Here is a 16,215-nt window from a genome sequence, read left to right on the forward strand (position 1 = left end):
GATGCAATTCTTTTCTACTTAAATTCTATTATTGGAAACATTATATTCTAAAAACTATATATTAATTTATTAAAAAATATATTAAATGGCTATATTGTATGTGTCAAAAAAAGTTATATTTTAAAAGCCTACCAATAATAGTTGGGGTAAAGTCTATGTTCAAGATGGAAATAGACTCCCTCTCCTTCTCAAACTCCGACGAGGTGAGTGGGGGACCTCGTCCGCTATCTGACCCCAACCATTGTTTCCTATGAGGCCGCGCCCCAGCCTATCTTGTTGTTCTTCTTCTCCCCTCTTTTTCTTTGGATTCTCTCTGTCGTGCTCTGTTTCTGTGCTCACTGCTGCCGCAGCCGATTCTCACGGGAGATGAGGTAATGGAGCAGCTTTTTCTCCCTCCAACTCTCTCTCTTCCCCCTCCTGATTTTGTAGTGCGCCACTGGCTTGGATTTCATCGAAAATGATGGCCTATAGACTCCTCTATTCCACAATCGCTCCATGACTTCTGCTCCCTTTTCCTTGCTAGTCGATCTCCACCTCATGACCTCTGTGACCAAGCATATAGTCCCATTGTTGGTGAGTGAATCGAGGCTCAAACTAACACTAGAAATCCCCTTCAATCCTCTATTTGCCTAAGCCCTATTTTCCATAATTTCATTGGGTTCCGGCATCACCTGCCACCGTCGCCACCTCTTTGATCATGGTTTTTTTGGTTGCAAACTACCAGTGCCACCATTAGTCACCACTAAATCTTCTTCTTCCTTCTCCTCTTCCCTAAGAGAGGCCCGAACTAGACTCTCCACTTCATGCCTCCCTCTCATTTTCTCTCTGCTCCTTCTCCTCTCCCCCCCTGTGGTATCCCAAGTTTTGTTGTTTTGCCCAATTTTGACATATTTTCGGTTCTCTCGAGTTTCTTATCATGTATTTAAGTTTAAAATAGTTGAATATAGATTAACTGGGCTTTGAATAGGTTTGATTGATTTGCTTAGTTGAATTTTAAGGTTTCAAGGTGAAAGAAGATAAGGAACACTCATGCTCCTTACCAGTTTTTGAACAAGTCTTTTTCAATGATTAAAACTTTGTAAAAGCCATGGATGATGTTTGATATTGATGATTCTATATTTTTTCTAAATGAAGCATTAAGCATATGATATTATGAAATTATGTTTTGTCATAAAAAGAATGGTTTCATGATTGTTTTATTGTTAATGATTTATTTATGAATTATGAGGTCTATAATATCTTTTAGTTTCTTCAACCTATTAGTTTATATATATTTTAAGAAAAAAATATTTTTTAAAATAATATGATTTAAAAAATAAATATTTTAAAAAATGTAACTATTTTAAAGGCTCTCAGATAGCTATGTATAACTTTTATAAGTGGTGGTGGGTCAACACCTGGAGCTAGTTCCATACTGCCTCGGCTGGAGTTAGTTCCATACTGCCTCGACAATGGGTATAAAGTTCTTATATGGCTCCCCCAAGGGTATTGGAACATGAATTCAAAATTTTGATTTGTGATAAAAAATGACCTTAGCATTATATATGAAAGCAATGTTTTATACTATGACCTGGCTAGATGACAAAACTTTTATGACTTGGGTCATGTTTTGAACTTGTAACCATATTTATCAACTTTACATGGTTTATGCTTCTAAGAAAATATAACTAATTTTCTGACTTGGTTTATTATATTATTACTATGAGATATTCTATTTTTAATAAAGATTATTCTTTAAATGGTTTATTGAGCTTTGTAAAATCTATGCTTAATTCAATAAGATAGTGTGAGATTTGCTTACAAAACTGTGTAGCTCACTCTTCTCTATATCTTTTCAAATGAGAAAGGAAACTAGGAGTAGAAAGTGATTTAGGCTTCGAAGTTCATACTAGCAAGCTTAGAAGCTTTTGCACTTATAGTTTGTTAATTAATTATAATATTACGGACTTGTAGTTGATGATCTATGGATTTTGAAATTCTAGGATTTTGAACATTTGTATTTTGAGGATTTAGAAGCTCTATACTAGCAACTTGATTCCTTATTTAATTGTTAGAAGATATTGGAAACCTTTTATACTTTTTGTGGTTTGACTTTTTATACAGATTGCTATCGTTGGCTTCGTGTTGTTGTCGACAGTGCCCTCCTGTAGCATAGATGTGTCATGTTTTGGAGTTGGAGCATGGCACTATGATCATAAAAAAAAAACATTTTATGAAATATTTGTTGATTAATGGGCTCGGCAAAATAAGGTTTACAGGGTTAAGTCTGGGGATGAGAGAGAGGGAGGGGGATGGGGCCAGCAGCATGGCCAAGAGTGAGGAAGAGTAAGGAGAGCTTGGTGTCAAGAGGAGAGGCGACCGGTGAGGCTTGAGAGGTCGGTGCAGTTGAGTGGGCCACAGGGCCAAGAGCAAGGTAGAGCGAAGGAAGAGATGCTAAGAGAAGAGGGCTAAAAACCCAGTTTTTAAAAAAAAAAGTGAACGCAAAAATTTTTCACTTCCATTTTTCAGCAATAACAAAAGTTGTTTAAAAAATTTAGAAGTAAGGTAACCAAACATATTTTCTGCATCATATTTCATATTTTTATTTTTTAAAAAAATAAAAAAAGCAAATAGGGTCTTAAACTTTTAAAATATAATAAGTGCACTAATTAAAAGAGCAAATAATTAAATGATAACAACAATATTGAATAAATAGTGCACTAAACAATTATATTAAATGAAAGCAATTATTCTAAAGCAGGATGGCAATTAAGTGCCAAAATATACACTTTAATGTGTAGGTTTTAAAATTTTGAATAGAGTAACTAAAACTCAATGAAGTGCATTTAAGTGTTTTTCAACAAAGTATTAAATACTTTAAATACACTAATATTATTCTAGTCTAGATTACAAAAATAAAGAAAATAATTTTTATACCAACAAAAAATTAGACTTTTGCATGATTTTCTAAGTAGTTGTTATAATTGGTTTTCAGTTCAAAAAATTATTTTAGAGATTTCTGCATTGTTTAAATTTGACATAATAATTTCTTCCTAAATTTTAGAGCAGCAAATTTAGAATTTTTTTTTTGAAAGTTTGAACTAGTTTTCTGCACAACTTTCAGAGCAGCAGGTTTTGGTGGATTTTGTTTCTAAAAGTGATATGTAAAAGATTCAAAGGATCTCTAACTAGGAAGGAATTATTGAATCAGTTGTTTAATAGCATAAATCAGTTTATAAAATTAAATAATAACAATATTCGGATGACAAACTTTATAATTAGAAAATATATTAGAACCTTAAGCATGCAAATATTAAGATATGCATAGAGATTCATTCTTAGATTGTTGGAAACTATTTTTAAAAAAAATATAGTAAAATTACAAATAAAAAAATATTCAAAGCATGTCAAATGATTTTATGAAAATTGTAAGGCTTCCAATATGTTGGAGAAATTAATCTAGTGTGCATGTTTATGCCGCAAATGGTATGCAAGCCATGCACATGGCTAAGACGAGTGAATGTATGTATCTGTGGCTTGCCAGGCCAACAACTTAGGTTAGGAACTCCTATATTTCAATAAATGCAAGTCTACTTAATTTAACCCTTTTTTTTATGTGCCTGTAACCTGGCTTCATTACAAAGCCCTAAAATAAATACAATGAGAAGCATCCATCACAATCAAGCCTTGGAGTTGTTGGGGTAGCTCTAATACAGACTCCTATATCACATTGCCAGTATGCTTCGCCATGTAGGTTGCCACCCAATCAACCATGTTGCTGCCCTCCCTATAAGTATGTTTGACCAGACAATATATGTAGCTAGCAATGAGTCTCTGAATGTCAAACAGTAACAGGAGGTGGACATTAGGGTGTTCTATCCTTGTGCTAAGCCAAGATATCACTGTCCTAGAGTCTCTTTCCAAGATTAGGTTGTCAACCCGTAAAATAGAGATGGCATAAATAAGACTTTCTCATGCCGTCTTCAACTCAGGCAATGTGGAATTATTAAATAAGAAAGAATACACAATTTTGAATCTTTTCAAATGAAAATAATAATTTTTTTTAACAGTTAGTATGTATCCTTATGCAGAAATATTTTTTTTTTTTTGTTTGTAGGGAGGCATGAAGTTTACATGATAATAATGTTGGATTTATGCTTTCAAAATGAATTTTAAAATAGTTTACTCTTTTTGGTTTTACATCTAGTTTGCTGGAAAATGAAAAGCCAAGTAAGGATGTCAACGAGGATGGATATTTGAATATTTTATCCATCCCTGAATTGGAAACGATTTTGCCCAAAATTAAATAGGGATAGTTTTGGTGATGGTTTTAAAATTTAAAAACCATTACGTTTCCATTTCAATTTCAGTGAATTCCTTGATCGGAACCTGATCTGAAATTCAACCTAAAACCGAACTTAGACATCAAACCCGAAATTGAGTATACATGACATCTCTTGGTCTCATTTATATTTAGCATAAATCCTAGCCCTCTATCCCGTTCAATATGGATTATTCATAGATCAGGGATGGGTAAATAACTAAATGGACTAACCCTAGAGATTAGAAAGGTGTGTCTTTTTCCTTCCGCTGGTTTTAATTTGAATTATTGCATTTGTTGGATGGCCATATTACTATTTTATAACTATTGAGTTTGCTTAATAGTTGTGTTATTATTTTAGAATTATTAAGTTTGTTGGATGGTTGTGTTATTATTTTTGAACATATTTATTAGTTAAGTTAGTATGAATTATATAAAAATTATAAATGATATCTTTATTTTGGATATTGATATATGAAAATTTTGAAATGAATAAAAAAAGTTAAATGATTTTTAGTTTTTGGGTTTCAGTATCAATTTTGTAGTTTTTCTAGGTGGTGGTTATAATTTTTTATTATAAAATCATTTGGTTTTGGTGATTGGTGGTGGATTTCGAGTTTGGTTTTTGTTTCTCACAAACCCTAGATTCTGCTCCATTGACATGCCTAAAACTAAGTCTACTTTGTTTGGAAAATGAAAAGACCAAATCTTTATTGTTTTGAAAAATGAAAAGGCCATGTGTTCAGGTGTGGGGTTTGAATCTAGTATACAAATTGGTGTAAATATATTATAGAGAACTGTGGCTAGTTAATATTTCTATGTAGGAGTTGGAAAAACCATGTCTTTTGAGATTTTTTCAATTTGGGATTCATGAACCTCAAATTAATATCCTTGGATAGGATCTTTATATGGTTCTTGAATGCCATGAACAGAGTGTCTCTTGGTACGACAATTTAGATATATAAATGCCTTTCTTGGTCCTACAAGTGAGGCATGCTAGAAAATCTAGCCAAATTGAAGGGAGCAAGCTAATCACTTGTAAATATTGTTTTTTACTATTCAGGGAGGTTCGGAAGATTAAAAGGTTTTGGCATCATGTCATATATGTACCTTATGAAATTTCATATGAAATTTATAGATAGATAAATGAGTATTTATCTAACAAATTTGTAAATAGCTAACAAACAAAACAAAGATGCCTAAAGATAGGAGATCCAACCATTTATCCCCTAAACCATAAAAATGATAAAGAAAAAAAATCTTAATACTCTTTGGTGCTTAAAATAGCCATATGATCCAGGCAAATGAGTGATTGAATGTATGGTATGACCTACAATACAAAAAAAGATCCAGGCCGACCCCTCTAGGCATTGATTTTGATCATTAGGGCCAAGTGGAAGTCACTTCGCTTGATGTCTAACTCTCTAATAGCCAATGACTTTACCAATTCATTTGCCTTGCGATACATATTGAAAACACCATAAAAATCACAGCTAATGTGTGAAATTCTGAATATACTAAATGGATATGGATGTGGAAGTAATGATGATAAGGGATTTACATTCAACTAGGCCCCATCATAAAAATTGCATTATGATTGTTGGGCGGACGTTAGCTGACATTTGACTTCCGTATGTAGCCAAATATTAGAAATTAACTTAGCAATCACATATCTTTCATGGATAATTTTGCCTAGTTAATTGGATTTTATCTTGTAATTTTACTCCAAAAATATCTGCTTCCTTTTTTTTTTTTGACCATCTCTGTTTTCTCTCTCCCTACTTTTTACCTTTTGTAACCGAAATATTTGCATAATTTACTTTTTATTACATGGGGCGGAACAAAAGGCACATTAATTAAAAATATAAGTGCACATACCAAACCATCCTAGATTTTGGCACATTTAATGTATGCCATTGAAAGCTTGCAATACATGTGTATAATTTAGTTTCTATCCTAGATTTTGACACATTCAATGCATACTGCAAAAATCTTGAATGGTCTTATCATCTAACAATTGTATGAAAACTGCTATCACAATTAAATCCTAAACATGAAGATCTAGACCATACCACAAAAATTTAGACAACTATGAGCAACAAATTTCTAAGATAGCAAATTTCAAAATCAATATTTTAAAATAGTTTCTAAACTTGATTTTATTACAAAGAACTCAGATAAGGTTATCTCAATTCTACACATATGAATTTTTTTACTTTTTTTTTTTTTCCAATGTATTGGTGACTGAATGCAGGGTTATATATGACAAGATACAAGGAATAAAGAATTCATCAACCAAATGAGAGATCATCAGCCATCTCATGCATCCCTTTTGCTTCTTCCAATTAATCCTGTCCTCCCTGCACAACAGCTGATCCTACCATCTCTCCCTGCCTAAGAAACGGACGCCTCCTTCCTTTCCCACGTGTAGTTCGCACCCGGGACGGGCCCCACCGTTCACATTGCGGTTACTAAACCCAACTCCAGGTAACGTCCGTTACAACAGAGAGTGAAAAATAGTAAAAAGAAACCAAATTAAGTTATCAAAATTATCCTTAAGGACCTCTCCTTATCAACTCTTCGATTCCAATCCATTTCGTAACCCACTCCGTAATCGCACCGTAATCCCCTTGGTTATAGGATCTAACTCTGCTTAAAGTCCGTTATATGAGAGATTTAAAAATAGTAAAAGAATAAAACATATAATTAAAGACATCTCCCTCGTGGTCTCCTCCGTTTTATGCACTTCTCTCGTGATCGTTATTCTTACCGCCTTCGCTGTCTCGCGCTCTCTCTCGCTTCTCGCTCTCGGTCTCGCCTTTTGTCCCTCTCGTGTTGCTCGTTCTCTCTGAGAGAGATCTCGATGCCGTTTTCGTCTCCCCCATCGCGAATTTTCTCCTTGTATTTTGTTTCGTTTCTTTCTTCGTCGTCGTCGTAGGAGGGGAGATCACCATGGCGGTGGGGAAGGCGGCGGAGTCGTTCTCGAAGGCGTTCGTGGAGGAAGTGCAGAGATGGGGGGCGATGAAGCAGACGGGAGTGAGTTTGAGGTATATGATGGAGTTCGGTGCCCGGCCGACGGAGAAGAATCTCCTCATCTCGGCCCAATTCCTCCAAAAGGAACTCCCGATAAGGATCGCGAGGAGGTCCATTGAGTTGGAGAGTCTGCCCTTTGGGTTGTCCAAGAAGCCAGCCGTCTTGAAGGTATATGATATGTTTCATCTCGATAGATTTTTTTGGTGTCTTTTAGTGCATTTTTTGGGGCAGATTTTGGTGTTAAAAGCGTTTGAAGATGTTGGTGTTCGATGAAAGCGTGGATTTTTGTTACGTATTTTGATTTTTGGAGTAATATGCGAAGTTTGTTTCGTATTTTCTTTTTTGTGTTGAATTCGGAATGATTTCTTGTTTTTGCAGCATTATTATGTGGATTTTCATACAAGTTCTGATCTTTCGATTTGTGACCTCCAAATTCGCCTTTGGTTTGCAGATGATTTTGATTCATAAAGCATCCTTTGTTCAATTGTTCTAGTTTTCGGAAGTTTTTTGGGGCTATAGATACTTAAAATAACAACTATGGTTGGTGAAGAGCTGTAAGAATTTATATGGGTGAGATAATGTAGCTTGATTTTTGAAGGTAACAATATTTCATAGAGTATGCTTTCTGTGCTCTGTTTGTTTCTGGAAGAAATCTCTGCATTTACGTTCACATGGTTTTTTTTCTTCTGATTTATGTTAATTCTGCCAAACTGAATTGCTAGTCTGTCAGTGTTCGATAATTTTGGAGCATTCTGTGCTCATTCTGTGCTCTGTTTGTTTCTGGAAGAAATCTCTGCATTTACGTTCACATGGTTTTTTTTCTTCTGATTTATGTTAATTCTGCCAAACTGAATTGCTAGTCTGTCAGTGTTCGATAATTTTGGAGCATTCTGTGCTCATTCATAGACTGGATACAGACTGTTAAAGTGCTTATATTCGATTATTTTCAGTTTTACTTTCTTCTGTGTGCTTTGGATCTCAATGGCACTGTCAGACATGGGTTATTTCAGTAGTTCAATTTGGATTTCATAAAAAATGAGCAGTTCTTGGGCAGTATCTGTTGTCTCGTGGCTTTTGGGATCAATGCTGCATTTATAGTCTGGTTTTTGATGCATCAGATAATGCTTTAAGTTCACCACATTTGCATACGAGCTGTATCCTCTAACCTCTCTTACAGCAAGGTATTTGTGCAGAGTGAAACCGAAAAAAACACTACTTTGTAGGCATGTTTTGATTGCTCCTACATCTCGTGTCAAATTTGTGAATGAATGTATTTGCCGTATAGCCTTGTGTCATGTTACTATCTCTGTTGCTCTAGTAATCCTCATAGATTTTGATAACTTGTTCAATCCCTTGCTGCGGAATTTTTTTTTCTTAATTTCAGAAATCATTATGGCCTTCCATCTATTGGATAGTATGTTGAATATGATACTATTTTTTTTTATTTTTTTATTTTTTTTAAATATGTAGTTCTCTATTGAAAGTGTCATGCTTAAAACTAATTGATCTCTTGACTTTTTAAAGGTGAGAGATTGGTATCTGGATTCTTTTCGTGATCTTCGATCTTTTCCAGAAATCAAGGACACAAGTGACGAGCTGGCTTTCACTGAAATGATCAAGATGATCAAAGTTAGGCATAATAACGTGGTACCAGCAATGGCTCTAGGTGTACAACAGCTGAAGAAAGGTTTGAACCCCAAGGTTGTGCCAACAGATCTAGAAGAAATCCATGAATTTCTTAATCGTTTTTACATGTCGAGGATTGGCATCCGTATGCTTATAGGTTAGTACAATTTTGCTTCCCATTACTTTTGTAAGTTTTGGTATTTGGTATTTTACTGCACTCTTGTTGACTAGTTCTCGGTACGATGAAATCTTAGAAGAAATTAGAGGGAGGGGGACTAGAATCTAGTCGACCTAATTTTAACTCTGATCCGTTTAGGTCTTGATTGGACGATGGGGTTCCTACATTGATGTTTTGAGCTTTTGGATGTGATCTGCTATCTCTAAACTATAATTATGTGATTTGGTGACCCTTAGCCTATGCATAAAGAGGTCAAAATTAGATAGTTTCAATAATATGAAACAATACATATTTTTTGACCATTTAATACGTAAGTTAGCGGTCTTCCAATCACATGATTTCAGTGTGTAAGCAGTTTATAGGTAGTAGATCTTGTTCAATGGCTCAAATTATTGATGTGGAACCCCATAGTTTAATTTGGACCTGACTAGTTCTGAGTTGAGATCCAGTCAGCCGTATTCTAGTCCACCTCAAATTAGAGGACATGCTTGGTAAACATCAATGAGAAATATATATTAGTATTATACTAAGAAAACTTTGTTCTCTGTGAAAATTCAGGGCAGCATGTGGCTTTACATGATCCTGACCCAGCACCTGGCTGTATTGGTCTAATAAACACTAGAATTTCTCCGATGCTGATGGCCCAAGCTGCTAGTGAGGATGCCCGCAGTATGTGTTTACGGGAATATGGGAGTGCTCCTGAAGTTAACATTTATGGAGATCCTAGTTTCACGTTTCCGTAAGTATCATTTGTATTTTTAGCAAATAACTATAATGATTATGTTCTTACCTATTGTTATCTCTTTGGGAGCTATGCTAGCATACTTACAAAATCACTGCACAGTTGGAATGTGCTGTGCTTTCCACTCGGATAAATTTGCTGTGCCAGATATTTGGATTATATGAATTTGGCATTGATAAGAGATCCTTCCAGCATTACCTTAGCATCCATGTGAGGTCATGCAAGAGGGGAATAAATGTAGAACTGTATATCTCTTCTCATGCATCAATTTTGTTTTCTGTTTACAGTGGCAAACAGATGTTTAATCACGTCAAAGAATAATTTCTAAATCTACTCCGTGCCTATGCATGAAGAACACAATCGATCTTTCAACCATTGTACTTGTAAAATGCCCAAATTGACTTTTCCTAATGAATTTTCTGCACTATGTGAGCATTTTACAGGCATGAAATGCATTAAGTAATTTGGATTTCTACTTTTTGTTCCACTTAAAATGCAGATATGTTCCATCACATTTGCACCTCATGGTGTTTGAGTTGGTCAAGAACTCATTACGTGCGGTTCAGGAACGATTTCCGGATTCTGACAAACATGTCCCTCCTATCAGAATTATAGTTGCTGATGGAATAGAAGATGTCACGATAAAGGTATGCCTCTATTAATTGCTGGTACCTGCTATTCTTGTCTTGCTACTTAATCAAACCTGATAATCACAAGATTGATGGCACAACTCTAGAAGCACAGATTTTTTCAAACTTTGAGGTATTTTTCCCTGTTTTAAGTAACATACCTTCACACTTGCACCTTTAAATATGCTAATATTCATATCATTTCTTTTTTCATGTTGTTTATTTGGTTAGAACTCTATATCTTTGCAAATTTAAAGCATGAAAAAGTTCAAATGCAAACTAACTTTAATTAGTCTTTTTTTTTCCCAGTTCGTGACATAGTTTACCAATACTTTTATTGTCCTCTTCTCATAAGAAACTGTACATAGACAAGGAAGTACTGCACCTTCGCATACTTTTGGTTGTTGATTGGTTTTATGACTAAAGCAGTCTTCACTAATATTTTGTCTTCAACGATCATGTTTGGTCAGAAAGATGTTCTTGAGAATTGATCCCCTGATGTTCTTTGTTTACCACTTTGTGCATTAGAAGGCACATAAATGGATACCATTCCTTGAGCATGCAAAAGGTCTACTAAAGTTCTTGTTCACCATCTTGTATGGTGTATTGACTCCCAAGAATAGGTACTCAACCCTTTTCAGCCCTTTTCTTTTTCCAAGTAATGGTAGATATTTTCAAGTGCTTGTCCACTTCATGTTACATACATACATACATACATACACACATACACACACACACACACACACACACACACACACACATATATATATATATATATATATATATATATATATATATATTCTTGATCTCTGACCTGTCCGTCAATCAACAACCCTTATTTTAATGCTACTTATTTTCACAATATTCGTACTTCACATAAAACATGTCCATTCTTGCAACTACATCTTGCCACATGAAATATCTGTATGCTACTTAACACCAGCTTCCTGTCTTCTTTGCATAAAACATAGCCATCAAGTCTGTGCAGCATAGAGTAGATGACTGTATGAAAATTTTGCAGTCATGCTTATAAGTCCTGGATTCTGATCAATCATTTTGTTTCACAGATATCAGATGAAGGGGGTGGCATTCCAAGAAGTGGCCTTCCAAAGATTTTTACCTATCTTTACAGTACTGCTAAAAACCCATTGGATGAAAATTATGGTGGATTAAATGATGGGATAACTATGGCTGGATATGGGTATGGACTTCCAATTAGTCGTCTTTATGCTCAATATTTTGGTGGTGATCTTCAAATTATATCAATGGAAGGATATGGTGCGCCTATCATCTTTTTAAATTGAATGCTTGACGAGAACTTTCTTTCTGTTGCTTGCTGTTTGTCTCAGCTTTGCCTAAGTTCTGTCAATTTTCTTTTTATTGTTGCGATTCAGCATAAATCTACCTTTGATTAACTAAGATGTTGCATGGGCAGAAGGTGCAAAACATTATAAAATTTAGGGTCAAAATATGCAAAGCTATCGATACATTATGTCTAAGACATTTCGCTTAAATTTCAATGCATGTTAGATAGACAGATAAGCTTTTTTTCCTTCTAATGTTCCCTACAAATTTTATCATATTAGTTATTTTAAAAGTTTTGTTATTTTAAAAGATTTCCTAATCCAGTGAGCTAGAGAGATCCTTAAACATTGGAATAGCATGGTAAAGAAAATACAGGGAGCCAAGCAATGCATAGACACAAAGAAACCTTAGATGCACTTGCAGATTATCTAGTTTAAATAGATATCCTTGCATGGGTAGAAGGCTTTCTTCATTATATGGTGAAACAATGTCGAATATGTTTCTCTAAAATTAGTATCTGCTACTAAGTACTATGGACGCATCCTGGACATATCTCAAATACTTCTGTGTGTCTGGCACCCTATATGACACAAATAGTATACTGATATGCCTCAGGTACAGCCTAATACATGTCAGATATTTCTTGTAAGAATATATTTATTTATAATATTTTTTTCTAGAAATTGGTATCTGATACAACAACGACATATTCTGGATATATCCTGGACATGTCTCCATTATTTTTTGGGTCTATTGAGCAAAGGGTTGTGCCAGGTTGGGCTAGTAATATCAAAATTCATGATAGTCTAAACTAACTTGGACCTTGGTAATCATTGGGCCATGAATGAAAGAGAGCAAGCCTAGAGAAGAAAAAGGTAGGAATATTTAGAACTATACAATTTGTAATAAACTAGACTAGAATTACTGCTTTTTATATGTAATATAGTTAGATATGCAAAAGAAATTTAGTCCATTTATTGTCATATCCCTGCCGTATTTGTATATTATTTCTTCAAATTTTGTTGTGTTGGCATGTTCTAATCATTTTATGTCAATATCCACATCCATGCTTCAAATCACAATACCTTGTTTCTTTCAATCAGTTGTCTTGTCTCATTTCCTTTTAGTGCATCATGATCATCTTTGGGACAATATCAGATGTTTGCTCTAGGAATTTGTATTTCATTCCCAGTCTCTGAAAAATTTGAACCATCAGATTCAGATCCTTCCATGAGCATCTTGACAAAAGCAGATATGAATCCTCTTTGCTTAGAAAAATGTGGATGTCCTCTATCTCTAGGCTAATGATACAACCCAGTTTGCAGTGGTTGGGATAAAGGTTGGTTTACTAAGTTTCATTGATGGAAAATATGCATTTTTTTTATAGAAGAATAGCTTATAAAAAGAATGATCACTGAATATTTAGGTTTCTATTGTTTCATGCTGTTTAATAGTTCTTTTTAACATATTATATCCATACTTTTGCGAGGCCCTCTTGTGTCTTCAACTCAAGGTTTTTAAAAGATCTTGGTCATCTTGCTGGGTGATCGAGAGCCAAATTATCTCGGCTGAGATTGGAAGGTGGGATAATTTGGAAAGACTTGAGATTTTTTGGGATCTGGCTGATCTATGATTTGATTTTATAAGATTTTTTTTCTTTTAGGTTACAAAAGCCTGAATTGCTTATTAAAATTTTAAAATGCAATGCTTAGTCAGAAAAGAATACCAAAAAAGACATTTTGATGGCATGAGTGACCCTTATCCCAATATGGTTTGATCTTGAAAACATGTTTTTTTTGATTGATCAACATGGTAAAATGACTTAAAATATCCTTTCCTGAAGCAACATTCCACAAGCCTATACATCCCAGAATGACATTAAATTCTCTAGCAAAACGACCCTTTTCTTAATCCCATTGAAGACCCTTTTACGGATTCTCATCTCATTTTCAAATTGAACCGCATGATTGGTCTTTATGGATCATCTTGACAATTAATTGCTGATCATTTATATAATCGTTTGACCAAATCACCCATCATTTTAAATCAACCCCCATTCCTGACCAATCCTGTTCTTTGACAAGCATCTTAAATTTTTTTCATTTCCTTCCAATGCTGCATTTATTGGCCTATATGTTTGCTTGTAGAATCTATTCTGGTTTCATTTGATTCTGGCAGAACCCTTACCCTTAACCTTCAGTCCAATACTTACGAATCTCACAAGCCTATTCTTGAGATATAAGATGACTATACAGGATACAACTCATTACATTGTCCTTTCCTGGCCAGTATCTGACAATCTATGTGTTCTAGCTTTTTCGCCTGTGAAGATAATGCTCTAACCCTCCTGGCCTTAGTTTTCTATGATATTTGTCTCTTGCTTCTTTGGGCTCTCACTTAATGTTGATTTAATTTAGCTTGTCTTGCTCATTTAAGGAAAAGAAAGAGGGATATTTACCAAAAAAAAGGAAAAAAGGGAAAAAGAAAATAAAGAAGAAAGCTTTTACTTATCCAGTGATGACTTGCTGCTATTTCTTAGTGAAGGCTTCTCTTCCATTATAATCACCACCACAGGTCATAACCTCGGTATTCTTAAATGTTTAAAATCTCCAATTTACATTCCTCGTTTATTGTTTACATTTGTGGTCGACAATCAAGAGCTTGGTGACATCACTGCCATTTTCATCCTTGCTATTATTTGTTATAATTTCTTCAAGTGTCTTTTGACGATAGCATTCATGTCCATTTTGGAACTGACAAGTTAGTAGCTGAGTTTATCGCGCTTCTCAAATTGCATCATTATACTTGTTTCTGTTCCATGTCAAGATATGCAAGGAAAGGTTTGTTGTCTAGCCCTCATAGGTACACTCAGATTATGGCACTGAGATGCAGTAGGCTTGTTATCTAAAACATCATTTTAGCTTTTAGATTAGTTAGACCATGGATGACTAGTGATAACTGTATAGAATTCTCGCATGTACTGATTGGCTATTATTTTTTCTTTTGTTTGAGTCTCATTATTATAGGCAAAAACTAAAAGTGGTCTCCAGTTTGTTTTACAGTAAGAATGGTGTTGGATATTATTAGCTGATTTGTTACGGTCAATGCTAAAAGATAGTAGATTTATGCAGGTATAACTTGTTCCTTTTCTGCGGCAAGGTTTCTTTCCCTCGTTTCTTTATGTACTCTATTTCCTCTTGGAGTTTTATGGTGTTTGGATTTGGATTCCAGAATCTATAGGAATTGAAACACAAGATGAATATTTATTTAAGGTGTGAAGAAGGCCGATATAGATTCTTGGTTTCCTCTCTCTCTCTCTCTAGGATGGGAACATAGTGGTTTTCTTTTGTCCTCCTTTTGCCTTTGAATATAGGCCTAAAATAGAGATGCATAAAATAACTTTACAATTTTTTACTTCCTTTTATATTTCTTTCCAGATCCATTTAGCACATGTAGTTTACCTAATTAGCATTTTTTACCAAAAAATATGCTATTTGCTTACCATTTGATGTACAAAACTTTGTTCTGCTGAGTTCCAATTGCTTCCTGATGTTCGAGCTCAGATTCTCACTTTGATAGTTCCTTTTGCAGGAACCGATGCTTACCTTCACTTGTCCCGACTCGGAGATTCACAGGAACCCCTTCCATGATGCTGTACCTGATTCTATTTATGCTCATTAGAAACCTTCTCACATTTGGTGGCTGTAAATTTCCTCTAGTTGCAGCATTAAAGGCCTTGCAGCTGATTCATGCATATTTTAAAGACCAGCAGCATCCAATTTGGTTGCTTATTCACCCTTTCTCATCTACTGATTTTCCTTTCATCTTCAGTAGATCGAACGGGCCAAAGGAAAGGAAAGAGCTACTGTAAATAAATTTTCAATTCATGTTGGAATTCTAAGTTTTTAGCATTGACCTTAAAAGTCCATCCAGATGATGCCTCCTTGGAAGTGAAGTGTCATGATTTATTCAGCAAAGGGCTTGAATTAAGTATGAATTCATGAGCTAATTCCATGGTTGGTGCTCTGCAAAGCCTTGTATGTTCATGAGACCATTGACAATGCCCAAATGGGGAGAATATATAGCATAAGCCACAACATTAATCAATGCTAGATCTCAAAAAAGAAGACACTAATCTAGTATCAAGAAAAATCAGTCCCAGAACCTATTTCACATTTATATGAGCTATGTGAATCCTGGGACCTGGGCCACATGTCAAACAATCTCTAGGTTCTTAAATAGTAGAACTCTGTTCAATGGAAAACTTGGTGGTGCACTTGGAAAATAGTGTATCTTAAATATAGTCCAAGGTAATTAGTGGCTGCTTGGAATGGACTTAAAACAACTATATCTATGTTTCAGAATGATAGAATCATCTTGGAGGGAGATTTGAAAACATTAG

The 16,215-nt window shown here is 34.8% G+C and overlaps 1 protein-coding gene across 1 annotated transcript; it reads left to right on the plus strand.

Moving 5' to 3' along the window:
- Nucleotides 1-7,056: 7,056 nt before the first annotated feature.
- Nucleotides 7,057-15,838, plus strand: LOC103720053 (pyruvate dehydrogenase (acetyl-transferring) kinase, mitochondrial-like). The gene is made up of 6 exons (XM_008809580.3): nt 7,057-7,501; nt 8,858-9,116; nt 9,696-9,876; nt 10,379-10,526; nt 11,576-11,786; nt 15,405-15,838. The coding sequence occupies exons 1-6, from the start codon at nt 7,253-7,255 to the stop codon at nt 15,461-15,463; spliced, it is 1,107 nt and encodes a 368-aa protein (XP_008807802.2). The 5' UTR covers nt 7,057-7,252; the 3' UTR covers nt 15,464-15,838.
- The last annotated feature ends 377 nt before the right edge of the window (nt 15,839-16,215 follow it).

Source organism: Phoenix dactylifera, chromosome 13 (assembly GCF_009389715.1).
Source record: "Phoenix dactylifera cultivar Barhee BC4 chromosome 13, palm_55x_up_171113_PBpolish2nd_filt_p, whole genome shotgun sequence".
Classification (NCBI taxonomy): domain Eukaryota; kingdom Viridiplantae; phylum Streptophyta; class Magnoliopsida; order Arecales; family Arecaceae; genus Phoenix; species Phoenix dactylifera.